This window comes from Falco peregrinus, chromosome 1 (assembly GCF_023634155.1).
Source record: "Falco peregrinus isolate bFalPer1 chromosome 1, bFalPer1.pri, whole genome shotgun sequence".
Classification (NCBI taxonomy): Eukaryota; Metazoa; Chordata; class Aves; order Falconiformes; family Falconidae; genus Falco; species Falco peregrinus.
In genome coordinates, this window is record NC_073721.1 from 127550943 (window position 1) to 127577927 (window position 26985).

The following is a 26985-nucleotide window of genomic DNA, read 5'->3' on the forward strand; positions in this document are numbered from 1 at the left end:
GCAGCGGGCGGCAGCGGGGCGGGACCGACCGCGCCGGGACTGACCGCGCCGGGACTCGCGGTAGCCCCGGGGGCCGGTCCCGGTCACACGCCCGCCCCCATAGCCCCGAGGCCAGGCCCGGTCGCCCCACAATAGCCCAGTCACGCCCCCCCATAGCCCTGGGGACCGGCCCAGTTGCCCCCCCCATAATCTAGTGGCCACCCATATCCCCAGGGTCAGGCCTGGTTGTCCCCCTCATAGCCGGGTGGTCCCCCACAGCCCCGGGGACAGGCCGAGTCTTCCCCCCATAGCCCAGTCCCACCCATGTAGCCCTGGGGACAGGCCCAGTTGCTCCCTCCCCATAGACAAGTGGCCCCCCCACACCCCTAGGGACAGGCCCAGTCGCGTCGCCCCCCCCCATAGCCCAGTGGCCCCCTGTAGCCCCGGGGCCAGGCTGGGGTGCCGGCCGTCCTGAGCATGACGCAGGTGTGTGGCCCCGCTGGCTCCCTGGGGTCGGTGCCCCCGCGCAGCCCCCACCGACATGGCGCTGCAGAGCTCATTGGTTTATTACGCAGGATCACACCCGGCAGGAGCTGTGGGTGCCATATCCCCGGGGCGTGCAGAGCCCCCTGCCCCGGGCTGGGGAGGGGGCACAGCCGCGTCTGGCCGCCCTGCAGCACCTGCTTCGCAGGCAAGCCCTGCCCAAGGGACGGGCGCTGTCGGTGGGATGGATCCAGGCACACGGGGCTGGCGGGCGGCTGCCCTCAGCCCGGTGCTCCCCCTCACCGGTGTCTCTTGCGGATGACGGTGAGGTCCTGGTGGATGGTGCTGAAGCTGGGCCGCTTGCGGGGGTCATACTCCCAGCACCGCTGCATTAGCCGGTACACCTCCTCGGGGCACTGCTCCGGGGGGTCCAGCCGCATGCCTGGGGTGGGGACATGGCAGCCCCAGCCACTGGCCCCTCGCCACCCCCAGCCTCATCCTGCCTGTCCCACGGGCTCAGCTGCAGAGCCATTGTGCCAGACCCACCACCCCGCAGTGACCTTCAAGACCCAGACCCTGGCCACGTCCCTTACCCTGCTCCACCGCCTCTCGCGTCTGCTGGTTGCTGAGGTTGGCATAGGGGATGGCGCCCAGGCTGAAGGCTTCCCACAGCAGGATCCCGAAGCTCCAGACATCGCTCTCTGAGCTGTATCGGCCTGAGGACACAGGGCGGGACAGGTGCTGCTGGCCGGGACACCCACGGCACTGCTGCCCTGGCTGTGCCTGTGCTCATGAGGGCTGGGGTGCCCCAGGTGTCGCTGCCTCCCTCCCCAGGACCAGGCTCATGGGAGCAGGGCAGGGTGCCCCACGCTCCTGGCTCCCAGCTGTGCCATAGGTCTGCCAGGCTGTGCCCGGCTCCATCCCGTACCATAATTAAGTGCTTCAGGCGCGGTCCACTTGACAGGGATCTGCTTCATCCCCCCTGTGGAGGCATAGACACCATCCTCCTCCTCCCGCGACATCCCAAAGTCACTGATCTTCAGGGTGTTCTTCTCTGTCACCAGGCAGTTGCGAGCAGCCAGGTCCCTGGGATGGCCCAGAGCCATCAGCCGTGTGCCCAGCTGTCCCCAGGGACCCCTGCTTGGCACAGGACAGGGGGCAGCGAGGGCTCCAGGGTTCACCCTGCCTGGCCTGGTGCCCACCCACGCTGCCAGAGCCCACCTGTGGATGCAGTGCTTGCTCTCCAAGTACTCCATGCCAGCAGCAGCGTTCTCTGTCATCTTGATCAGCTCCTTCACCCGCAGGTGGGGCCCCTCGCTGCGCAGGAAGCTCAGGAAGTCCCCCCCTGCACCCAGATTTGGGGAGCTGGTGGGTGGCTGCCCTGGCACTCCATGGGGAGCTGGCACCGGCTGCAGGGTGCCCCAGCGGCACGGGGGCTGCAGGATGAGGCCACTCACCCTGCACCAGCTCCATGACGATGTAAATGGGCTGCTTCTGGGTGCAGACACCGATGAGCCGGACGATGTTCGGGTGGTTGTACTGCTTGAGGATCCTGTAGGGATGAGGAAGGGCACTGTGAGTGCACGGGGGGCATGGCTGCCCTTGGCACAGGCCACGTCTGTGCCGTGCCCAGCACACTCTGACCGGCCAGCCTGGGGGGACAGCCTTCAGCACAAAGATGCTGCAGGCCCAGTGGGATTTGAACAGCTCCACGTTCTGAGGATGGACAGATGGGTTGGGACAAGCACGATGGCCACACAGACCTGGCTTCCTGCAGGAACTTGGCCTTGAGTTCGGATGGGAGGGTTTCCCGGCAGGATTTCACAGCAACGGGGGTGTTGTCAGCACGCAGTCGGCCACTGAACACCTCCCCAAAGTTACCCTGCCAAGAGACGGGTGCACTGACCCAGCTTGCTGCAGCATGGCCCGAGGCAACCCCTGCCCACTCGCAGATGCCTTGGGGACAGCCCTGTTCCTCCTGCAGACCCCCTGGGACAGCCCTGCCCTCCCCCAGACCCCAGGCCAGCAGGGACCAGAGCACCCTGACTCACGCGGCCGATGCGCTCCCCCAGCAGCACGTCCTCATGGTTGAGCACCCATTTGTCCTGCATGGAGCAGACACCAGAGGTGGTGAGGCAGCCCCCAGCCTGTCCCAGGCTCACAGCTGCCCAGCTGTGGGCAGGAGGAAGGGCTGGGCAGGGCTTCCCTGTGCGCAGGGGTCTCGTCCCCCTCCCCACTGCCCACCGTCACCTTGGGCACAGCCCTGGCCAGGATGATCCCGCTTTTCCGAGTGATGGGCTGCTGGCTCTGCAGGAGGTTCTTGATGAGCAGCGGGATGGTGGGGAAGCCCTCCCCCTCCAGCCGGTACATGTTCTGTGGGGAGGGGAGCTGAGGGGTTGTGCCTGCACGCACGCATGGGTATGCTCACGAGGGCTGGGGTGCGTAGGTGTGCATGCATGGGTGAGTATGCACGAGCACAGATGGCACAGGCCATGCACACACACCCAGCAGGGCAAGCACACACACGTGTGAGTTACATGCACGATGCAGGGCTCACACCCCACACTCCACGCTTAGCCCATGCAAGGACGGGCGTGCACAGCTTGTACTATAAGCACACGTCCCGTGCACTCACACCAGGGGCCCTGCGGCTGCAGAGCCAGGGGCTGTGCCTGGGCAGGGTCCCCACCTGCCCATGCAGGGCCACCCCTGGCCATCTCCCCCAGCCTGTGGTTACTCACGTCAGCAGCCTGGATGATAAAGTGCCGGGGCTGCCCATCCCACAGCACGCTGAGCACGTACTCCTGCTTGCCCTGGCTCTCCCGCACTAGGAAGTCCCCATTGCAGCTCAGCAGCTCCTGCACCTCCGAGCGCGGGATGGCCCCGTGGTACCAGACCTGCTGGCACAGCGGCTTCTGCACCTCCGGGATAAGGGGTACGGGGGGCGGCAGCTGGATGGAGACAGGGGTGAGCCCAGCCGTGCCTCCGGGATGTGCCGGAGGTGGGGGCAGCAGTAATGCCTGGAAGCTGTGCCCAGGGCAGGGGGAACAGAGCCTGGAGGGACTGGAATATGGAGGGGAGGGGGCTGTGGGGCCAGAGAGGGGAGGGCAGCAGGTGCTGGGCGGCCAGGAGGCTCAGCAGGGCAGCTGGGTGGGAGAGCAGGGTGGTCAAAGGTGCCCAGGGACTCACCGAGTACTTGGGGCTGAAGATGCCCGAGATGTGGTTCTTGAGGGTCTCCAGCGCCGTGGCCCCGCTCCGCTCCTGCTCCTGGGGAGAGGCATAAGCTGTGCTCTGGCTGGGGGGTGACCCGAGGCCAGCATCCCTGCAGATCCCGGGGGCACGGTGGGGCAGGACTCACCACGGAGGAGACCGACTGCCGGTCATCCTGCAGGGGCAGGGCGGGCAGGGGCTCCCCGGTACCCAGCTCCGCCAGCTTCCCGGCCAGCAGGTCCCGCTGCGCCTGCAGCTTGGCCTGGGTGCAGAGGCAGCCCTCGAGCTGCTGCTGTGCCTCCTGCAGCCCCTGCCGCTTGCCCAGCAAGTGCACCCTGGGGACGGGACAGGGTGGTCAGCCCCCGCCACCCCCAGCCCCTCGCCCCCCCGCCCATCACACCTCACCGCTCCCCAGGGCTCCGGCCCTGCTCCTCGCCCCGGATCTCCGCCTGCAGCTCCCGCACCCGCTGCTCCTTGCTGCTCACAGCTTCCACGGCAGCAGCCAGCTCGTCCTCAACCGATGTCAGGCTACAAGAGACACAGGTGCTGGATGGTGCTGAGCCGCTCTGCTGGTGGCGGTGGCCCCTGCCCACGGCCCAGCCCTGCTCACGAGTGCTGGACGCTCTCGACAGTCAGTTCATTCAGCTGCAGCTCCCCCGGTGCCAGGCTCTCGGTCTCCTCCAGCAAGCTCTCGTCAAAGGACACAGCTGGTGGCACCTCGGAGCTGTACCTGTGGGCACCCAGCGTGGCTCTGCCTCCCACCTGCCCTGTGCTGGCCACCGGCACCTGTGCCCAGCAGGACCGTGCCCAGCAAAGAGGTTGCAGCCGTGCAGGGCCATACCTGTGGTTCTGGATGAAGCTGCTGTACTCAGTGGCCGGGTCGATGGCCTGGATGGCACTGGCAATTTCCTGGTGCGCGGCCAGCATGTCCTCCTGCACCAGGCTGCTGATGCTATAGTACTCCCTGAGTATCTCCTTCCTGCGGGGACACGGGTGCTGGGGACTGCCAGGCTCCTGTGCCCCCCAGCCCAGGACACCTGTGGCCAGGTGCCACCATGCCTGCCGCAGCCCTGCCTCCTGGTCCCCAAATCTTGCGTGGCCCTGGGGGGCGTGACCGTGCGGGCTGCGGCACGAGGGGCAGTGGGTACAGGGGCAGGCGATGGGGCAGAGAAGCTGCATGTGGCTGGTGGGGCTCTGGCAGGAGGAGGGAGCACAACTGGTTCTTGAGGGGCCATAGGGGTGCCCAGGGATGGGCAGCAGGGCTCAAGGCAGGCAGGGCTCTTACAGGACGAGGACCATCTCCTGCTGCAGGCTGTAGAGGGACTGGTGTAGGCTGGGCAGTGCCCGCTGGTAGTGGTGGTGGTGGTGGAATGTGGCCGCCTGCACAGCCAGCACATACTGGTTGTGCAGGGCATAGAGCTTCCAGAGGCTGCGCACGTACTTCTCCTTCGCCTTGTCTCGCTCTTTGTCTGGGGGAAGAGGCCATGGAAAACACCCGCTGACAGCACGCTGCCGGTCCCCGCACTGCAGCACATCCCCCTGAGCAGCCAGCAAGGGGCATGGGCATATGGCAAGGGTGGGGCAGGGGGGGTGACAGGGCTGGGACAGGGTCCCATGGCAAGCAGGGGGCCAGGGCCAGGGTGTTCACACACAACTCCCCCTACAAAGGGATGCTCCCAACCCACAGAACAGTGTCCCAAGGCTGTAACCCCCAGGAGTTCTTCCCAGCTCCCCGGGGCCAGGCTGCTGCTCACCCCCAGAGCCCCACCCAGTGCAGGCTCTGCCGTGGGTCCTGCAGGGCGCAGGGTGCTTAGCCATCGCTGACCCACGAGGGGAGCTGGGGGGACACAGGGACGGGGGCAGCAGGGGACCAGGCTGGCAGGCACCTTTGCTGGCCTCCTGGTACTTGCGCTTGGCCTGGGCACTGTCGCGCGCCAGGCTGCGGTACTGCGCCTTCAGCTTCTCCATCTCCTGCTGCGTGGTCTGGGGAGGGAGATGCTGTCAGGGGCGTGGGGCTGGGACATGCCCCTCGCTTGCCCCACCAGGACCCACATACCCGGGCATACTCCTGGCTAAGCTGCTGCCACTGCTCACTGAAGGCCTTGCGGAGCTGCTGCTTGTCGCGGATGAGCAGGCTGAGCTTGGCCAGCGGCCCCGCCACCAGCTCCTCCGCATGCCGCCGCAGGATCTGGCTCAGCGTCTCTGTCTGGCTCGCCAGCACCCACCAGGACTGCAGGGACAGGGCATCAGGGATGGCGTGAGGACGGCCACCCTCCAGCACCGCACTGGGCTCCTGCATGGCATGTTCCCGCACCCGGGCATCCCTACCTCTCCAATCTGGCTGCCTTGGTCCCCGGTGCGGAGCTGCCCAGGGCCCTCCTGCTTCTCCAGCTGGGAGAACATGTGGTGCAGCATCCCTGCATACTCCCGGTCGCTCTTGGCACGCTGCGACATCCACTTCTTCATCAGCTCCAAGAGGCGCAGCTCACTGTCCTGCAGCCGCAGCAGCGCGCTGTGACCCTGAGGGCACCAAAGCTCTGGCCCGAAGCCCATGGCACCGTCGTCCCGGGCGGGAGGAGGCTGTGGAGTGCCAGGAGAGCCTGAGCTGTGGCTGCCACCCTGCACCACGCGCTGCCCTCAACGGTGACCGGTGGCTGGAGCCCTTTGCATCTCACGGTCCCATCGACCTGCCACAGGAGGTGGTGCTCGGGCCAGCTGGCGGGGGGGTGGCTGGACAGAGTCCTTCCTGTCCTACACAATCTGCCTTGCAAAGCACATTCAAAGCAGGCAGGAGGGCTGAGTGAGCCCCAAGCCCCAGCAGCTGGGGCCCACAGGGAAGGTGCCAGGGAGGAGGAAGTGTGGGAGCAAAACCAGCAGCGTTGCCTGTGCCTTGCGCGGGGCTGCTCCCCCAGGGCAGCGCAGCTGTGGCCCCCACTCTGGCCAGGGCACTGGTCCCATGTGGTGGGGCAGCTCCGGCCCCGTCCTGCCCGTTAACACAGTCACCCCTGTGCCCACGGTGTGGGAGCTCCCGGGGGCCAGGGCACAGGTGGGAAGCTGTCAGGAAGGGGATGGGGTACTGAACCCTGGAGGAAGGTGCTGATCCGGAACGTGTCCCAGCACCTGGGACTCCAGCACGGCCATTGTGAGCCACACTGGTCCCAGCCGCAGTCTTGGGGTGATCTGCCCTGCGGCAAGGGCACAGCAGGAGCAGGAGGGTGCTGGGCATGGCTCTGTGCCGGGTATGACATCCCCCGGCAGAGCCCTCAACTCCGCAGAGGGCTTGGGCTTAGACCCCCCCCAGCCCCACAAAGGGGTCCCCATCCCTGCCAGTGCCCTGCTGGGGCATGGCCCCTCTAACCTGTGCGTGCCGCAATGTCCCCGCCGTGGGACTGGCGCTGGTGCTGGCGTCCTCCTGGGGCTGGGGCTGGCGCAGTCTGGACCTGGTGCAGCTCCGGCTCCTGGGGAGGAACAGGAAACCCAGCGCTGACCATACAGCCATTGCGAGATTTCCTGTGCTTCCTCCCCTCCCTGCCAGTCCCTGCACCCGGGGCCAATGCCGGCACACGACTCCACCGTAGCTGGGCAGCCCCCAGCACCGCTGCCTCTCCCGGCTGCCTCACACCAATGCCTGGCACTGGCAAGATGTGGCCGTGCAGGAGCCCAGGGCCCTTCCCTGCCCCAGCTGTGGTCCACAGCCCCCGGCCCCACAGTGACTTCACCCAGCAAAGGCCCTTCAGCTATTCCCAGTCCTGCCCATCCTCCGGCCCATCTCCGTGCCCCTGCCTCCCCCAGGGGCTGCAGGAACTGGTGGGGTACCCAGCGGGGGTCCCCAGGACTCTGTGCAGCCCTGCTAAAGGGCGGCCATCCTGCCATCACCCCCAAGGGGGCCCTTGTGACCATGAAAGGCCACGGGACAGAGCATCCACTGCATGGACGCCCACGGAGCCATGCCCCAGCCCTTGCTGCCAGCATGTGTCCGCATGGCCAGGACCCCACTTCCTAAGCAGCCCCAGGTGCTTCGCCCCTCAAAGTGCTTCACCAGCGCCACGGTGGGATGGCTCAGCCCCGGCAGCCACATTGGAGGGGCAGCTGCCACCACCACCACCTCTGTGCAGCACTGCCACATGTCCCCGCCACTGGTGCAGCATGGCTCAGCTCTGCTCAGCTCCGCTCAGCCGCTTCCTCCATGGTATGTCTAGCATCTGGCAGGGAGGTCACAGCCCCACAGGGGTGTCACGGTCACCTGCAGGACACAGCCGAGCTGATTCCACTTTTAGAGAAAGCTGGGGGAACAAGCGTTTTACAAGCTGGGCTGAGGCACTGCTTCTCCCCGGCATCCCCTGGCATCCCCTGGCAGCTCCTAGGCAGCACAGGCCCCCTCCCTGCCTGCATCAGGGACATCCGAGCCTGGGGGCTTGGGGGGCTGCTTCCCCCGCGGTGGTGCCAGGGCAGTCAGGATCATGCTGCAAGGCGCTGGGCGCAACAGTGAGTGCAGAACCTCTCCTTCCTTGGAAGCCCCAGCCACTGCCTGCAGCAGGAAGGTTACTGGGGGCCACACTACAGCTCGCCCAGTTTCACATCCTCTGTCCACCCTCCTGCAGCCTGCAGAGCCCGGTGGGGCTGCAGCCACTCCGCCTGCTTCCCCCGCAGCCATCACCGCAGCACACGATGCCTGCAGCCCGCCTGCCGTGCCCGGCTGCCAGCTCGGGCCCACGCAGCCCTCCACCCAGGGGTGGCCGGGATCTGTCCCTGCCCCCACCTCATGAGAGAAGGCCGAGCGGGCTGCGCAGCGCCTGCAGTTGCCACCACACCTCGAGGAACTCGCCCCTGACCACAGGAAGCCACCGCGGCCACGGGTGCAGCGAGGCTGAGGAGCTCTGCAGAGAGGTGCTGCTTCTGAGAGAGTAAGCACAGCCCCAACACATCCTCCTGGGGGCTGGGACCCCATGGGGGGCTCAGGGGGGCTGGGGTGGGCTCTGCCTGGAACTTGGCTAGGGCATGAGAGGGTCCTGTGTCCAGCCCGGCCATCCCCATCCTAGGGCTGCCCTGTGGGCATCGTGTTGCTGCTGCAGGGTGGTGCTGGACACGGGGGCTGCCGCGTGTGAGCCCAGCTGGTCCCCAGGCTGCTGTGGAGGGGCTCAGCCCACGCGCTGTGGGACAGGCGTGCAAGTTCCCCAGGCTTTTGCCCCCCCAGCCACCTCCATGCGCTGCAGCCGGCTCCCGAATTAGCTCCTCTCTCTGCATTACCAATGAGCAGCTGCTTCCCAACTCTCAGGTGAAGGGGCCAGTCCCTGCCTGGGTGCCGAGTCCCCAACCAGCAGCCCCTGCACAGCACCCACGACCTGGGCAGGGCAGCCCATGGCTCTGGGGGTGCTTTACCTCTTGTGGGGTGGAACAGGGGGCTTCTCTGTCCTGTCCGGGGGCTGCAGCTGGACCTAGGGCTGCAGCTGCGCTCTGGCAGCAGCCAGCAGCAGGGCTCCCTGCCTGCACAGCAAGCACGCCCCCCAGCAAGATGCTCCCCTCCAGCTGCAGGCAGGACCCCAGGCCCCCTCCTGTGGCTGCAGAGCAGATCCAGACACCCCACGGGGGGCTGCAGCATGGAGTGGCGACCCCCAGCCTGGCACCCTCCTGGCTGGGGCACAGAGCACAGGCAGCGGAGCTGGTTTGCATAGTTCTGAACATTTAATAACTCAGTCTCTCTAGCGTTATATCCACATCCATTAAATTAAAAACAGGCTCAGGAGGCAGCTCCCGGCTGATTAAATTACAAGAAAAAATTACTGTGCACCAAAAAGTTATTATAGAAAAATAGTCCTGTGGCCCCCGGCCGGCAGCTCCGTCCGTGGCGGGCCGGGGCCGGTGCTGGCACAGGGTGGGCAGAAGCCCGTGCCACGGCCCCGGTGTGCGGCAACGGACGGTGAAGGGGCTCGTGGCACCGGCCCCCAGCCCATGGGGCAGGGGCAGTGAGGGCAGGCGGCACTGGGAGGGGGCTCCGGCGGGGAGCAGAACGGATTGTCACCAAGTGGGGGCAAGGCACGTTGGGGGGCAGGGGCGCTCTGGGGGCTGAGGCTGCAGGGACACCAGGCTCTGCCCAGCACAGGCAGGGTGCAGGCAGAGCCGGGCAGCGCAGACACGGGCGCTGCCCCACTGCCCCTGCCAGCAGCACGCACAGCCCTGGCCAGGGGCACAGCACGAGGGGCCGGGGCAGCCCCGCAGCATGGGCTCTGTGCGAGGGGTCCCTGCCCACGCTGGGGGGGCTGAGCCTTGGGCACGGGGAAGGCGCTGCCCTGCCCCACGCTCTCCGGTGGGGGGGGGGGGGGGCCCGTCTGCACTGCAGGCAGCAGCTGCGGCAGGATGGGCAGGCAGCAGGCAAGCAGGCAGCAGAGGCTGAGGCCTGGCCATTATTGCTGTTGAAGGGCACGGGTGGAGGCGGACAGGCCCTCGGGAGGTGGCGGGGAGCCAGGAGGCAGCGGGCCAAGCCAGGGAGGCAGGCAGCGGCCCGGCGGTGCCACGGGCGGCAGGGGCAAGGGGATGCCGTGCCGCGGGCTGGGCTCAGCTCTGGTGGGGCAGAGCCCCCCCTGCCCTGGCCAGCCCAGCCTGAGCAATGACAAGCCAGGGACCCCACGCACTCCCCACCCTGGGGGACTGACATGACCCCCAGCAGCAGCTGCCCACCTCAGGCAGCGGACACAGCTGCCAGCGCAGGGCCAGTGAGCGCCTGGGGTCCTGCTGCCATCAAACACCCCAGCATGGGGTGCAGGATGGACGCGGGGCAAAGAGAGATGGTGCAAGACTGGGACGGTGCTGAGCTGGGGACGGTGCCAGCAGGGCCGTGCCTGGCAGCCCAGGCCGGGGCTGAGGGACGGTGCCGGTAGGTAGGGAGCCCCGGGCGGCTGCGGTGCGGGAGGGGGACAGGGACAGAGTCCGGGGCCCCTCGGCCTCGCCTGCCCCGGCCCTGCGGTGCTGGGCAGGGAGGAGGGAGGGGCGGGAGGGCTCATCAAAGGGCACTTTGGTCTCTGATGAAGGCAGTCCTCTCGCTGTGGGCCTCGTACTCCTCACCGTCCGACTCGGAGGGGCCCTCCTCCTGCCAGATGTCGGAGGGGAGCCCCTTGTAGGAGATGATCCCGCTGTCCAGGGCGTAGACCTTCACGCCCCGCAGGCTGAAGCCTGAGCGTGCCTGCAGCACCAGAAAGACAGTGACAAAGATGACAACGATGAGGACACAGCTGAGGCTGGCAATGAGGACAGGCAGGTTGGCTGGAGAAGGGGCCTCGGCCAGCCCCTCGCTGTCTGCCAGGGCAGGGGATGCACGGCTGCTCTGTGTCTGGTGGGAGCAGGAGAGGTCCAGGCTGCTGAAGTGGGAGTGCGCGGGGCAGGTCAGGCACTGGTTGGGGCCGGGCCCTGCGCAGGTGGCGCAGGAGGGGTGGCAGGGCAGGCAGAGGTGGGGCGCGATGGGCTCCACGCTGTTCTCCAGGTTGTAGTGTGTGTTCTGGACGCCAGGCGCGAAGCCGGGAGGGCAGCGCTTCAGGCAGCTCTTCTGGTGCAGGTAGTACCCCTCCTCACAGACTGCGGGAAAGGCAGGGTCAGCACAGGCTGGGGGGCCGCCTGCGCCTTGCACCCCCGTCCCGCCCCACACTCACCCACGCAGGTCTGGCTGGGGGTCAGCGTCTTGCAGCCGCTGCTCTCCAGCTGGTTGGAAAGGCTGGGGGAGTCGGTGGCTGTCCCGTACAGCACAAGCGTGAACTTGGTCAGCGTGCCTGCAACAACATATGGGGTGAGGACCACCACCGTGCCCGCCGGACCACCTGCACTTGGGACAGGCACAGGGAGGGGCACTGGTCCCCCACCACGGGCTGTCAGGGGACAGGGGGGCTGTGCCCACCACCTGGAAGAGCACCCCCAGTGCAGGGCTGCCCATGGGACAGTGGGCCAGGCCGGCTGGCACGAGGGGCACCTGCTGCCCCAGGCCCCCACCTCTCCAGAGCAGCTGCGTCCCCACCCCATGTGCCCAGCTCCAGCCTCTCCCCAGCCAGGTCACTGCAGAGTATCGGAGGTGTCACCAGCCCCTCAGCTCGGGGGCATGTGGGTGCCCATACTGCTCCAGGCCACCCTGGGCTTGGAGGGAAGCAGCAGTGGGGGTGAGGCTGGCCCAGCCCTACCATAGTTGTTGGCATCGCTGGTGTTCTCGATCTCCAGCACCCATTCCCCAGAGGGGTCCTCGTCCCACGAGTGCGTTGTCATGAAGGCCCAGTCATTGAAGCCATCAGCTGAGAAGTCGTGAGGCCTGGGTGAGGAGGGGGCGAGAGGTGAGTGCCAGCATCGCGCAAATCCACCCTCGTGCCAGCCCAGCCCGGGGGCCACCCTGGGGTGCCCTGCAGCCTGGCACCTACCTGGCAGCCAGGAGGGTGGAGCGGGTGCCCATGGGACTGACCAGGTGGATGGCCAAGTCCCCCCGCCGGTTGTAGGACAGCGTCAGCCTGGCCTGCGCGTGCTCCAGCCGGCTGATGTAGTTGGCTTTCCCCAGGCAGGCGTCCACCTTCCGCCGCACCTCCAGGCGCTTCCCAATGTCCCTGCCGAGGACAGGCAACAGTGAGCCCTGTTCCAGCCTGGGGGGCACGTGACAGGGTGCCTTGGCCCCCACCGCGGGGCTTTGCGGCTGCCCTAGGAACTGGGCGCTGTGCCCCAGGGCAGCTGGAGTGAGAATCGATCCCGCAGCAGCTGGCAGTGCCTCCTCTCCATCCCCAGATGGGTGCAGGCAGCAGACGGGGCTGCCCCAGTTCCCTGCCGAGCACGCGCTGCCCGGTGCCGCCTCCCCATGCCAGCCCTGAATGGGCCCTTTCTTCACCCGCCGCTGGGCCAGCTACACCCTGCACGGCGCGGCCAGGGAGGGATGGGACGGGCACAGACATCCCATCCCGGTGCTTGTATGCAGCTGCCCCCCGCCCCGCAGCGCCAGCCCTGGTGCCAGCACAGGACACTGGTCACAAGGACTGCCCGCTCAGGATGGGCAGGGGCAGGTCCCGGGGGACTGCAGCAGGGCAGCAGGCACAGACTGTGGCTCCATCCGTGCCCAGGGACGCCCCCCTCCACCTCCCCGAGAGCCCCCAGGGAGCACCCCGGCCGCACACGAGACTCGGCACATGTTGCGCTGTGGCAGGGGCAGCCAAGCGGGACTAAAAGGAGCTTCTGTCTGACCCCTGAAAAGCCCCTCTGTCTGGGGATGACTGTGCCGGCAGCTCCCAAACCGCAGTGCCCCAGCCCGTCCGCACCCCCGCTGCGCCCAGCCCGGCCCCAGCAGGAGCAGGCAAGCTCGGCAGTCGACCTCAGCACTGGATAGCTGGAAGGCACCTTCCCCAACTCTCCCCAGGCTCTCACAGGAGGATGGTCTGGGGTCCTGGGGGCAGCTCAGCCCTGGAGACCCTCCCCACTCCCCGCCCTGGAACCAGAGGTGCTTGTGCTCCTGTGTGGGGCCATGCGTGGGTAGGACGCTGGGCGATGCCCTCCTGGGCTCAGCAGCCCTTACTTTGGCTCCGTGAGGATGTCGATGACGCATTTCCTCTGAGGTCCCACCGTGGTCCAGTTCTTGGCCAGGCTCACCATGGCCCCCGCGTCCAGCAGGCCATAGCCATAGGAGTGGCTGACTGTGGACAGAGATGGGATCAGTGCTGCTCCCGGGGGGTCCCTGGCAGGGGACGTGTGCCCGGCCACGCTGTGCAGCCCACCGGGGCCTCCTGCTTCCTTTGCCCCCCAGGGTGCTGTGCCCCAGCACCCTCAGCTTAGCAGTGCCTGCAGGAATGGGGGTCCCTGGTCCATCCCTGGCACCCCAGTACCTTTGCGGCCGACGCCGTTGGTGACCCAGTCATTGGCGTTGAGGTGAGCCGGCTTCGACGTCTGCACCACCAGGTGCTGCATGTCCCGCCATGTCAGGTTCTTGCTGCAGGGAGACACGGGGCTCAGGCACCAGCGTCGGGTCCTGCCAGCCCCAGGCAGGTCCGTGCCCAGGCATTGCTGCCTTGTGGGGCTTGCACGGCCGCCCCCAGCCCAGCCCTGCTCTGTGCCTGCCCTTACTTGGCTTCCAGGGCGAGGGCGATGATGCCAGCGGCCAGGGGCGCCGAGGCCGATGTCCCTGTGTGTGATTCGGTGCATTTCTGTCTGAGGTCAGTTGTCACCTGCAAGGAGGAGTGCTGGGGTAAGAGGTGCTGTGGGCACCAGCCACGTCCAGGATGGAGGGGTCTTGGGGACTTGTGTCCCCACAAGGGCTGCAGGAGGCGAGGCAGAGCCACCACTCCTGGGGCAGCTCATGAGCTCCAGAAACCCTCAGCTCACGAGACCGCAGTCCTGGGAGCAACCTGGCAGGCAGCAGCATGGCACAGCGGGGCCAGCCCTGCTCCCAGCACCACATCCCACTCGGTCCCCAGAGGGGTGCCCAGGGCAGATGCAGCTCGCGGCGCATCCCACCCCCACGAGCCCCACGCCTGCAGACACCGCAGCCCCGACTCACAATCTGCTTCTCGTTCTGGTTGCCGCTGCTGTAGGTGGTGGCGAGGGTGGAGGAGCAGGCCTCGCTGTACCAGGGCACGTTACCATACTGCGTGGTGCTGCTGATGGACAGCGTGTAGATGCTGTTGGTGTAACCGTCACAGTTGCAGCTGTCGTGTTCGCGGCCCCCGTTCCCAGATGCCCAGACGAAGATGGAGCCCAGCCCCCCTCGGCCCTAGCAACAGAGGCAGGGTGAGGGCCAGCGCCGGTGTCACCCACGCTGCCGCAGGGCAGGAAGCCCCAGGCTGGAGCTGGGGACAAGCAGATGGTGCTGGCCCCAGGGTTCTTGCAGCCTGAGTGGGAAAGACCGAGCAGATGCAGCTGGGACACTGAGGGACACCCCTGGTCACAGCCCACTGGCCAGGGCACGCAGTGCTGCATCCCTCACCACCACCACGCCTACAGAGCACCTCTGCAGAGGCTACGGGGGCTGCCCCACCATGTAAGGCACTGGGTGGCAGAAGGGCCTTCCAAGAACCGATGCCTTTTTCTGCTTGGAAATCACCCAGGCTGACTCTGCCTGTGTGGGATTTGCAGCCGCCTGGCAGCGCTGCGGGAGCTCAGCAGAGCAGCCCCAGCCGGCGGCGCGGTACCCAAAAGCCACAGCTCCACTCGCTGTGTTTGTGACAGAGCTGGCGTGGCACAGCGGGGTGGGTTTGCAGCATGCCTTGCACGGCACATGCGTCTCTCCACGCAGGGAATCCCAGGTGGAACATGGGGCACAGCTAACCATGCAGGCTGCTGCACCAACAGCACACGGGGACAGCAGGGGAAAGACAGGCGGAGGAAGCAAGGGCAAGTGGCTGGTGTGAAACCAGGCAGGAACCAGCACAGGGCTTCAGAGAGCAGGGAGAGACCAGCCTGGCACGGGGCTGCACAGGAGCTCTCAGCTGGGAGCATGGGGCTGCTCAGAAAGGTGTGAGAAGCATCCCGCACGCACGGGAGGAGCCCTGACTCAGGGCCATCACACAAGAAGAACTGGAAAAACCAACAAAGCCTGATCCTGGAGATAGGCTGGAAGACAGCTCATCCCGGGAGGGCCGGGACAACAACCAGGGCAGGCAGAGCAAGGGAGACCTGGGGGAAGGGGCAGGAGCTCAGCTGGCGCTCCCCTGGCAAACTCTCCTGCTCACCTGGCTGACCCCTCGGAAGAAAGCCTCCTCTGCCAGCCGGGCCGGGCCATCCACAGTCTTGCCGTCATCCTCGGGGCCCCAGCTGGCACTGTAGATGTGGATGTGGTTGGGATTGAGGCCCAGGGAATGGGCCTCCACAGCATCAGTCACCTCCCCATCCAGCATGCGCACGCCTAGGGCCAGAGAGCAGACGTCACGGGCGACCGGACGGGGCAGGGTGGCCGCGCACCTCAGGGCAGCGGTGCCGCTGGCGAAAGCCCTCCATCCACTGCTGCCACCCTGTGCCACGAGCCATCACAGGGCTGCCCTGGCCAGCAGCGCCGAGATCCCCGGGCACAGCCCACTCCTCCGGCCATGAGGCACCCGCGGAGCCCAGCACAGGCTTTGCTCTCGGCACAGGGCAGGGTGGCACCCACCTCCGATCCTGGCGTTGTAAGCCACACCAACACCACAGATTCCATTGTTTGCCACAGCAGCAACCTCCCCAGCGCAGCGTGTGCCGTGTCTGCAGTCAAAACAGGACCAAGCATGCTTGGATGGGGCGCAAGGGGCACAGGGCTGGGCACTGGCTGCAGCAACCAGCACCTGAGCTGCTTCCCATCCCTCCCAAACCAGAGAGCTGACAAAAAGCCCTGCAGGGCTCCTCTGTCTACCCTTCTGCTCCAGGGCAGGGGGGACTGAATGGCCTGCGCTGGCACCGGGCAGCCCCAGAGGATGCTGCTCATATCAGAAAGGATGTCAGGGGGTTTCTCCATGGGGCAAAGATGTGCCACCACCCGTGCATGCTCCTGCCATCCATGAGGGATGGCACTGCCGCTGAAACCCTGCCATAGCTGGGCTCTGCCACACTTGCCTCTATCTCCTGCCTCACCTGTTGTCATTCATCTGCGTGTAGCGGGGCTGTGGGTCTGGGTCCTGGTCGTTGACATCAAAGCTCGCCCCTGGATCCTGGAAGACAGATCTGGCAGTTAGAGACTGTCCACCTTGGCCACTGAGCCCCACCAATCCTGGGGCCACACCTGTGCTCCATGCTCCTGAGGCCGAGCTGAGCAGGGGGGAAGGCTCCACAACTACGTCGCTTTCCTCCATGTCCCGCCATAGCAGGCACAGGCCCTCCACCACGCAGCAACGGGGCTGCTCTGAGCAGCCACAGCCACCTGAACAGGCTCGCATGGCACAATGTCCTGCAGCATTGCCTCACACTTACGTAGTTGCCCTCCAGGTCAGGGTGGTTCTTCTCGATGCCATCATCCAGGATGGAAACCACGATACCCTTGCCCGTGTAGCCCTGCTCCCAGGCCTGACGCACATTCAGGTCCCGCTGGTTGGTGTTGTACTGCCAAGAGAAGCCCTCGCAATAGGAGCTGCACCCAGCTGCTGGCACTGCAGCGGGGGTGTGCCTGGACCCCTCCCAGCCCTGGCTTACAGGAGGGCAAGAGGCAGCCTTCACCCTGCTCTGCTGTGACATGGGAATGAGGAAGCCCCCGGGGACCTGGGCGCAGAGGGCTGGGCACAGCCAGCCGGGAGGGCCACTCGGAAATGAGACCGAGCCGCAGGCTGTGCTTGGGCCCCCCAAACACGGCTCTGCCTGAGCTCGACGATGCAGACAGGCACAGACCCTGCTTCTGGGCCCGGCAAGGGGCTGCTCCCCCCTAGTCCAGCCCGGGGCTCTCCCCAGCCCTGTCAGCAACCCAGCAGGGAGCCGCAGCTCCGCGAGCATGGTCTCTTCCCTGGGGTGCCCCCTGACACACAGCACCAGGTGGCTGCCTCAGGCCTTCCTCCTCTTCCTCCTCCTCCCTGCCAGACTGGCTGGCAGCAGTGCCTTGGCTGCCACGTCTGCATCCCCAGAACTCACACCCGCTATTGTGGCTGCATGGCTCCCCTCCTTGCCCGGCAGCGTGCAGCCCCTGCCCTGCACTCACCAGATACCACTGCTGCGGGAACTTGGGGTCTGTGGGCTCCATGAAAATGTCTCGCTTGGTCCTGCGCTTTGCCACCTGCTGCTCCAGCCACTGTACCTGGGGACAGAGAAGCAGCTCATGCCCATGCCAGCAGCTCCCCAGACCCCCTGCCCCACAGCCAGCAGCCTGCCCAGAGGGGCTCTCCCTGGGGAGCTCACAGCCACCCCTGGGCTGGCAGAGTATCTGACCCCCCCAGAGCTACAGCAGCACCCAGACCATCCCTCCTGGCCAGGGTGTCCCGCGACAGGCTGCGCTCCAGCGGAGCGGGCAGGTCACAGCACAGAGCTCTGCCGAGCAGCGGGCTGCCAAAAGCCTGCCAGCCGCTGTGACACGCTGCACACCCAGCTCTGCTGCCAGCCTGCCAGGCCCCTGGGCCAGCGCCAGGGGACAGAGATCACGGCAGCCCTGCCACACAGCGATCTGGCACTGCTGGCATTGCCCTTGCGCACCTTGTCCCATGTACGAGGGCTGAGAACCCTCCAGGGAGCGCAGGCTGCCCCGTGCCCTGGGCCCACAGCAGCCCACAGGCCAGTGGCGCTGGCTCCACTGCCCCCCTGCCCCTGCCGGCCACGTGCTGGGCTCCCACTCGGCTCTGCCAAGGGCCTCGATGCCAGGGACGGTTCAAGGCAGCTCAGCTCCATCCTGTGCCCAGCACCGGCTCACATGCCAGTGTGAAGTGGCCAGGCCCAAAGCCAGGCCCCCCACGCATGGCGGGCAAGGCCCCCCTGCTGCAGGTACCTGCGGTTCCCTGGCCAAACGGCTGTGCCAGGGCTGGTGGGGCGAGAGGGAACGCTTCACCACACCGCTGTGCCGAAAGTGGTAATAGTCGCCAAAGATCTGCAACAGAGAAAGGAGCAGGATGGACTTGAGAGCCCCTTCTCCATAGTTCCCCATCTCCGCACCTGCAATCCCGAGCCCCAGGGCTGCCATGGGCAGACTGGGCCCCCACTCTGGAGTGGTTGGTGGGGCTTGTGTCTGGGTGCACAGGGCAGGACCTCCTGTGAGAGGCTGCAGCAGCTGGTGACAAGGCAGCTGGGGAGACCCTGGGGCCACAACACCACAGCCTCTGCCCACCTCAACCTCCTGTGGGTCCCTGCATGGCACTAAGTCTCAAATTATCCAACAAAGCTGCTGCCCTGGCAGGGTGGTCCCAGGCAGCAGCGCCAAGCTCCCCGGCCACAGCCCACTCCACTGCTGCAGGTGGCAGAGAGGGACAGGCCTTTTGGAGCCAGCCTGGGAGAGGCACCAACCTCAGGTGCCAAACCCACCGCTCCTCTTCTGGAGTCAACCAGCACCCCCTGCTACTGGTGCAGGAGGGTCCCGGGCAGCCTGCAGCCCTGCTCCCCAGGCAGCCCCAGCCAGAGCAGGGAGGGTCTGAGCCAGCCTCTGCCCCTCCGGACAGGCTGCTAGCAGAGCCCTGCTCCCCGTGTGCCCCAGGCCAGCACCCCACCGGAGCACCCACCCGGCGCTGGTCTCTACCTCGGGGCACAGCCAGCTCCAGCTGAGCAAGATGAGGTGGGGAACGCAGGCGTCCGACCCCAGCTGGGGACAGCCACGAGCCGAGGCGCCATGCTGCGCTAAGCCCAGCTCAGCTCCCACGCACGCCGGGACAGCCCAGCCTGGGCAGGGGCACGACAAGACTCCAGCACAGCCCAGCTGGGCCAGGCGGCCACGCATCCACCCAGACGGTTACTTAAACCCCAAACCCCCTACGGTGCTGTTGTTTCCTTACCCGCTCCCGCAGATCCCAGAGGCTGGCTGGGTCGTGGCGGTCCCACCCCTGCCACCCAGGGTCCCCAGCCCAGCAGCCTGCCTGGGCAGGGGAGAAGGGGCCAAGCGCCCACCCTGTCTCCCTGGAAGCCACAGAGCCTGGGCAGTGACCATGGGCAGGATCCAGCTGCCCAGGCTGTGCCGTCACCTGGGGGGCTGGGTGCAAGGGCTGCAGGAACAAACACGAGGGGGAGGACATCTCGCCCTCTGCCTCCCCAGGCTGCCGCAAAACAGTTTGATTGCAGCTAATGAACCCCCACAAGCTTATCAAAGCTCTGCAGATGTGCTGCCACCCTGGCCAGCCACACAGCCTCCAAGGCTGAGCAGGGGAGGAAAGGTGCACCCGGCAGAGCAGCACCCTCAGCCCCAGGGCAGCAAATCTGGGCTGCAGCTCCCCAAGTCGTGCACTTACCCGCTGGAGCACAGGGGAGCTTCGGGGTGAAGGGAAAAGCATCCCAGCACCTGGAGCCGGGCCTGCACCACCGCTGCTCAAGGAGCACCGTGTACCAGCAGGCTAAGCCCCCACCTGCCAAAAGGAATCGCTCTGCTCCACAGTGCTCCCCCCACAGCGCAGCCCCCCATGCACCAGCTGCTCCGTGGGCAGGAAAGGGAACAGACCTGACTCATGGCAGCCCAAGACAGCAGGAGCCCAGCACCAGGGTCAGGACTTGTGTCCATGGCTCCATCGCCAGGGCAGTCTGGTGCTCACACCATGCCAGCACACACCAGGCCCCAGGAAAGGGGCAGGCAAAGCCCCTGGCTGCCAGCTCAGAACCTCACTCCTTTCTGTGTGTGTCCCCCAGACTTTGGGCCATGGCGGGGAGCAAGCTTGCAGTGGGGGACAGTGCAGCGGGCAAATCAACCCCATGCTGCGCCAGCTGGTGTTATCCAGGGAAGCCACAGACGGTGCCGGCTCCCCAGGACGTGGTGCTTGTGATGTGGGGCTGCGCTCTGTGGTGCCAGTGGCAGCTGGGCACTGCTCCTGCCCTGGGCTGGCGAAGGAAAGGCCAGGACTTGGCCTGCAGCTCTACACCCCTTCCCTGAGGGCACGGGCAGGCAGCTGGAGCCCTGGCACAGCCGGCTGCAGAGCTGCAGTCCTGCCTGTTACAGCAGCATCGTACCTCCAGCACCGCCAAAGTCATTGGGGACAGATCTGGGCCTGTTCCCCATGGCACACTGCATCCCCCCAGCACAGCCTGGGATGCCCGGTAGCTCAGAGCATTTGGGGAGGTTCTGAGGAGGAAAGCCTCTGCACTGGGCTGGCAGAGGGGAAAGCTAGCCACCCTCCCCCAACACCCCGTCACCCCCTCCGGGGGTAAGGACAGAGCCCTGATTGTTCCTGCACGTACATCATGGCTCTGTCTGGTCATCCGACTGGATTAGGTCTGCACAGACACTGTGGTGGCATCCAGCAGCCAGCCAGCCCACACACTTCCACCCTAATCCCCACAGTCCCTGTCCTCAGCAAGGGCAGAGCTGCCCCTCCAGCCCTGTGCGTCTCCAGGGCAGGCAGCGCTGATCCCACGGAGAGCAGTGCCAGCCCGTGGCTCCTGCCCCAGCCACTTCAGCCAGCCCCACGGCCAGCAGGCTGCCCGTGCTCCCACCTGTGTCCCTGGGAGCAGGGTGACATGCCAGGTGGCAGTGGGGGCTAGCGGGGACCAGCAGCCCAGCGGTATGGGAGGTGGGAGCGCTCACCCCTCCCTGGGCTGGCACTGCCGGTGTCCTGCCAGCGCAGCCCAAGGCTGGCACCAGCAGCTGGGCCCTTCCCCGGCTGTGCCCCCTCCTCTGCACCAGCCCCAACAGCATGAACCACTGTGCTCCCGCCTCGCTGCTGCATCTGTCCCTCCCCTCTGACCCCCGCCCGCCCCACGCTGTCCTTTGGGTCCCCTTCAAGGCTGCTGGCATCAGACGCGGGTCCTGGCATCTCTCTGCTGGAGGCACCGCTGGCCCAGGGGACTGCCCGCCTGCCCCGCTCCGCAGGCAGTGGTGGAGCGGGGAGTACGCCAGGACAGCACGCCTCTGAGGACAGTGTCCAGAGCCCATGCTGAGGCCAGGATCCTCTCAGATAAGGACCCTGGGGGCCTCACACTGGGGTACTGCCAGAAGCACCCAGCTCCCCCCCTTCCAGCTTGGCTGCCGCATCCTGTCCCAGCGGCACGCACCCCCCAGGAACAGCAGCTCAGAAACCTCCCAGGAGGGAAAGCCCAGCTCCTTCCAGCCCTGCTTTTCCCACTGGGCCACCATGGCCCCTCTGTGGGAGCGGGCTACCCGGGCCAGCCAAGCTTCATCCCACAGCACAGACACTGGGACAGGCTCCAGAACGGGAGAAAACATGCCCAGACCAGCAGCTCCTGCCGCAGCCCAAGCTGCCACAGCCCACGGGGCACTGCCTGCAGGTGCTGCCTCACCGCTGCTCTGCCGTGGGCTGGGAGAGCCCGGGGCAGAGGTGCCAGCCTCTGGCAGCAGAACAAATAGCATGGGTAGAAGGTGAGCACTGCTGGGCAGAGCTAGTGCAGAGCCTCCACAGCTCCAGGGACAGACCCCAAACAGGCCTGGGCCACGGGGCTCTGCACCACAGCACAACGGGAAACGCTGTCAGGAGCAGGATGATGGCACCTCAGCCCTGTCCCTGCTCCCAGGCGTCTTGGCACAGACCTGGCCCAGTGGGACGCATCCTGGGCCACTCTCCCAGTCCCCTCTGCACGGCAGCAGCCCTGGCCCGACACATCCTCTGCCCCGACATTGGCTCTAAGACACTTCCACCCAAACAGCACCTATATGAGGCCACCCCATTGCCCCCACACCTGGCCCCAGCCCCCACAGAGTTCCCTCTTCCAGCACAAGCCCTGGAAGACTCAGGGCTCCCTGTCCCCAGAGCCCTGCACACCCCCAGCCCCATGCAGGGCTCATTTTGGGTGGCAGGACAAGGCACCCGCTGGTTCCAGCAGCAGCCACCTTCCCCACCCGCCATGGCTCGCGGCAGCTGCTCACAGCGAGGTCCTGACACCGCAGCCATGAGTTGTGCAATTTCCTCTGGGATTTTGCTCCTTGCTTCCTTCCCGGAGAGCCAGCCCAGCCCGGCAGCAGCATCCTGCTGTCGGGGCAACAGACCCCCAGGCATGCTGACAGCCCAGCCAGGGCTGGCAGAGCCACATGGGCTCTGCTCTGCCAGTACCAGCCTCACCTTGCTGGAGCAGCACTGGTCCTGCTCCCCATGCCTGTGGGGAGGCATTCCTCTGGGCCAGCCCGGCTGCAACCACTCCCATGGGATCCCCTTGGCCCCCTCTGTGATCACAACAGCTGTGCTGGTGCCAGCTCCATCGGCAAAGTCCCCACCTGCCACCAGCGCAGAGGCCAGAGCCCTGCCCGTGGCACAGGGTGAAGAAAAGCCCCACAGATCAGCCCGTGCCGAGAGCAGAGGGCAGTGGCATCACACTACAACGGTGGCATCAAGAAGTGCTGGCCTGCAAGACGTGGTGTGCCAACAGAGACATGTCTTGCCTGCAGCACTGCGCTGGCAAGCCGGAGCCTGGCCACCCCCCGGTGGCTCTCAGCTTTCACACCACCGCTACGAGAGTCAGACCTGGGAACACTCTGGCTACCAGCGAGGGCACAGCCCACAGCCAGCCAGGGAAAGCAGAGCCAGCTGCCTGGGGCCTGGAGCACAGGGCAGCTGGGCTCTGCCAAGGCTGTCAGGAGGACAGCACTGGGGAACTCCTCCCGCTGGGGACAAGGCTGGGAACAGCCAGGATTGCAGGGAACACAAGGGGTCCCGGTTCCTTCACTGTCACCCCATTCTCCCCACCCCACTGTCAGGAGGGAGGCAATGGTCCCAACACAGCCACGTGTGCCGTCCCATCCCTGGATGAGGGCAGAGAAAGCAAAGAGCAGTGGGAACCTGCTGACACCTTCTGTTTAGGGCCCAGGACACGTGGCTGCTGTCAGACCACCTGCTCTGGGGACACCCAGGAGGTGCTGTTGCCTCCCCAGCTGAGCCGAGGCTGTGCCGCAGTGGGGCAGCTTGCAGCAGGGAGCACCACCGTGAACCCGGAGCCCTCCCCTCCTCTACCAATGCACAGCACTCCCAATTTTTTCACACTAGGATGGGCTTTTCCTTCTTCCCCCTCCAGCAGGCAGTGCGCCCTGTCCTATCATGCCATGCCACCAGACCATCCCATTGGTGAGGAGAGGCCCTGTCTCCATCCAGCTAATTACCACCCTTCAGTCAACACAGCACATGCTGTAAGGCTTCAGTGAACGGGCACGAACACAGTCGCCCTGCTGCCAGAGAGAGCAGCCCCCGAGCTGGCTCCAGGGCTGAGCCCAGCGCCCATCCAGACTGTGGCAGAGGATGCTGCTTCCATGAGGACAGGGAAGCAGAGGACTTACCGGGCCCAGGTTGAGGAATCCATGCTTCCTGGCCACTCTGTCAGCCTCCTGGGGCCCTGCGGGGATGAGCACAGCCCAGGTGTTGGTGTAAATATGCTGGGCCAGCACCTCCTGGGCCAGGAGAGCGAGGGCAACCACCAGAGTCCAGAGCAGGAGCAGCGAGCAGGGCCTCAGATCCATCAGAATATCGGGGTTCCTCTAGCTGGGGAGCAGGAGGGTCCCAGGAGCGGCAGGTCCAGCAGCCTCCCCGCGTCAGCACCCCGAGGAGCGCCGGCCTCTCTGCCCCGCTGGTCCCTGCTCAGCCCACGCAAGCATGGGGCCGAGCCCGCAGCAGCTGGGCCAGAGGCAGCAGGAACAGACCGTCCAGGACAGCAGCACGATCTGCAGAGAGACGGAAGAGCGGTCAGGCCCCGCGGTGCCTCTCTTCAAACCCAGGGAGCACAGGCTCCGCCAGACCAAGCTGCGGCTCTGCCACCGGGGTCTTGGCACACAGCACGCGCTGCCCACCATGGCTCATGGACAGCCAGATGTGACCTGGGGCCCCCAGGAGCCACAGCAGCAGCTGGCCCTGCAGGGTGCCCTGGCATGCCTGCCCCTGCCCGTGCTCCTGCTTCCAGCACAGAGCCACTGTTTACGTTGCCTGTTGCCCAATGTGTACTTACACTGGGCTTACAAACACATGAAACAAACTGGGAGGGAAGAAGAGCACCAAAGGAGGGAAGAGGCAAGGCGAGGGCAGCCGTGCCTCCTGCCGCCATGCTCTGCAGCGGACAAGAGCCCCTTCTCCAACCGGCACGGGCCTGTCTGGGTATGGAGCTGGGAACAATTGGGATGGGAATCCTGTCTCTCCAGTCCCAAGCGGAAACCTGGTGAGACGCCCGCAGATGCTGTGCGAGGAACCCCAGCTAAACAAGAGACTGGGAGGAAGAAAGGCAGGGAGAGCCCTTGCTCTCTGGGTAGCCCCTGGCCCCAGCACCTCCACAGTGAGCGAGCGACCAGGCAGTGCCCGGTAGTAGTGTCAAGCACCGAGCTGCCTGTCACCCTCAACAGCTCAGCTCTGCCCTTCCTCCAGAGCACAACATGGTGACACCGGTGTGACTCATCTTCACAACTGAAAGGAAACCGGCACAGGGACTAGGAAAAGAGGCACACCGTCACCTCCAGTGCGCACCCAGGGACCCGCACCCAGGGATGCCTGTGGACAGCTCACACCATGTCGGAGGGAAAACACAAGAAGGGGGGAAGGCAGGTGGGGAGCAGGGCTGGGACTGACGCACCCAGGTCAGAGGCGCCCGCAACACGATGGCGCCGGTGCAAGCTCCATGCACGGAGCTCCGCAGGGACCCTGAAATATCTGGTCGTGTTTCAGAGACAGCAGGAAAGGTGAGAGCCAGCACTGCCCAGAGGAGCCCCATCCCCCTCCGGCGAGCAGCGGCCACGGCGAGCAGGGAGCCTGTGGTGCTGCCAGGGGAGGAGAGCAGCTCCTGGCAGCCGCTGGAGCCCTCACCGCAGGCTGCAGCACAGACAGCGCCGCGATTCAGGCATGCTGTGGCTATCCCTCATTGACCAGACCTCGGCCAGCTGTGGGCCTGGCCACCCTGCTGGGACACCGGGAGCCCCGACGTCCCAAATTCTGCACCCACCAGAGGCTGGATGGGAGCCCAGTCCTGCCAGGGCCCAGTTTCCTGCGGGAAAGGGTCCTGAGCCCCCAGGGAAGGGGGAAAAGCTGCTGCAAGAGTGGAGGGAGCAACAGCAGGGCACAAGGGGACACTGTCTGCCACGGCTGGACTGTGTGCCAGCACCTCGCCCCTCCACAGGTCCCTGGGCTGGCAGCTGCCTCTGCCTCGCCGTGCCCAAGCCGGCAGCCGCCCCGCTGCCCGGCAATGCCCGCTCCATGAGGGGCCAGCGCTATGGCCGGCCCCGGCCGGGGGGTGCCGGGCCTGGCCCTCCCCAGGCCAGCTGGCTCCCCGCTCGGCCCGGCCGCACACCCGGTGCTGCCCGCTCACCCCCGGGAGGAGGAGGGGAAGGAAGGCGAGGCACGGGGCAGCCCGGGCAGCTGCAGTCCAGCCCGCACGGTGGGCTGCAGCAGGGACCGGCGAGCCCTCGGCCCCACACCGCCCGTGGCACCCAGCAGAGGCGGGCAGCTGCCGGCCAGGCCCCTGCCCAGTGCCACCGGGGCTCCAGTGGCAGGGCCGGGGGGCAGCCCCGAGGGTGCTGCGGCACCAGGCCCCGGCTCCCTTCTCGCCCCCGGCTCCCCGCGGCGGCCGCGGCCCCGGAGCGCGTACCCCGCCCGCTCCCCCCGCCGGGGCGGCCCCGGTGCCGCCGGACAGCCTCCCCCGCTACCGGGGCGGCCCGGCCCGCGGCGCCACCGGCCGCCCCCGCCTGGGGTCCCCGCCCGGCCGGGGCCGCCCCAGCTGTCAAACCGCCGGCGCCGGCGGGGCGAACCCGTCCCCGGCCGCGTCCCCGCCGCCGCGCCCGCGCCCTTACCGCGCGGCCTGCCCGCTCCCGTCCCGCCGGCGGCCGGGCCCGTCTGGCGGCGACGCCGCGTCACGCCGCGGGGCGCCCGGAGCGCCCGCCCCGGAGCCGGGCCCGGCCCAGGCAGGGGCGGCCGGGGCGGCCGGCGGGGCCGCTTGTTTACGCCGAGCAGCTGTCAGCGCCGCCCGCCGCCCCGCCCCGCGCCGACCGGCCCCGCACCGACCGACCGGCCCCGCTCGGCCCTGCCCGGCTCCGCTCGGCCCGGCGCAGCCCGGCACGGCGCGGCACGGCCGCCGCTCCGCCGGGCGCCGCCGGATGCCGTCACCGCCGCCCGCCCCGCCCGCCCCGCCGCCGCCGCCGCCGCCGCCGCCGCCGCCAGCTCCGCGCCCGCCGCAGCGCCCGGCCCCCGGCACGGCACCCTCCGGCGCACCGCTCGCCCCCGTCTGGGGACACCCCCCCAGCGGCACCGGGCACGGCCCGGGGCTCAGCGCCGCCTCTCCCCCTCCCAGCGTGGGGCTGCCGGTGCCAACCCGTGCCAGTGCGAGCGGGAGCCCCGGATCTGCCCCGAGAGATCCCAGACGCCCGCGGTCCCGGGCAGCGACCAGGGGTGCGAGGGCACCCACAGAGACGGGCACTCAGAAGACGCCCCGTCTCGCGTTCCCGCGCGCCCGGCGTGGCACACACCGGGTCACTGCGACACGGGGTGGCCAGGCACAAACCTGCCCACACCGGCCCGTTCCAGCCCCGGCAGCCACCGGAGCAGGGGGTCCCCCAAGCAGGCCAACGGGAACAGCACTGGCCTTCCCGCAAAGTCCCATGTTGTGGGGGCTCGGTCCCAGGGGCCGGCAGCCTGATGGAAAACTGTCTGCAGAGCAGCAACACAAGGAAAATCCATCAGCCCAGTTTCAGGTTGCAGGAGAGAGGTTTTCCACCAAGGAGAAAAGGTGAGAAGTGAATTGCGGCTCATCTCGGCTTCGGTCATTTGTGAAGAACGACATGCTCTTGGCCGTCGCGTGTGTGGGGCCACATCAAGAGCAATGCAAGAG

The 26985-nt window shown here is 67.0% G+C and overlaps 2 protein-coding genes across 4 annotated transcripts; both read right to left on the reverse strand.

The window, feature by feature from the left end:
* Positions 1–527: 527 nt before the first annotated feature.
* On the reverse strand, positions 528–7178 carry FES (FES proto-oncogene, tyrosine kinase). 3 transcript variants are annotated; one of them, XM_055792395.1, is made up of 19 exons: positions 7031–7178; positions 6001–6252; positions 5729–5902; positions 5559–5655; positions 4958–5141; positions 4514–4651; positions 4283–4402; positions 4078–4200; positions 3821–4007; positions 3652–3729; positions 3204–3359; positions 2713–2835; positions 2514–2567; positions 2226–2344; positions 1920–2014; positions 1684–1807; positions 1391–1548; positions 1056–1178; positions 528–904 (listed from the first exon to the last, which is right to left on the reverse strand). In XM_055792395.1, exons 1-19 carry the CDS (start codon positions 7169–7171, stop codon positions 762–764), a joined length of 2589 nt encoding a protein of 862 aa, XP_055648370.1. In that variant the 5' UTR covers positions 7172–7178; the 3' UTR covers positions 528–761. The 3 variants fall into 3 exon arrangements, with proteins under 3 accessions (XP_055648370.1, XP_055648365.1, XP_055648376.1); XM_055792390.1 differs by having other exon boundaries at positions 3204–3413; XM_055792401.1 differs by having other exon boundaries at positions 3204–3413; positions 6001–6165; positions 7041–7163.
* Positions 7179–9332: 2154 nt separating this feature from the next.
* Positions 9333–23845, reverse strand: FURIN (furin, paired basic amino acid cleaving enzyme). The gene is made up of 15 exons (XM_005239409.4): positions 23465–23845; positions 18044–18142; positions 17267–17362; positions 16552–16680; positions 16216–16292; positions 15761–15849; positions 15345–15517; positions 14174–14386; positions 13741–13841; positions 13503–13606; positions 13196–13313; positions 12063–12242; positions 11832–11956; positions 11313–11429; positions 9333–11238 (listed from the first exon to the last, which is right to left on the reverse strand). Exons 1-15 carry the CDS (start codon positions 23642–23644, stop codon positions 10670–10672), a joined length of 2370 nt encoding a protein of 789 aa, XP_005239466.1. The 5' UTR covers positions 23645–23845; the 3' UTR covers positions 9333–10669.
* Between the last annotated feature and the right edge of the window lie 3140 nt (positions 23846–26985).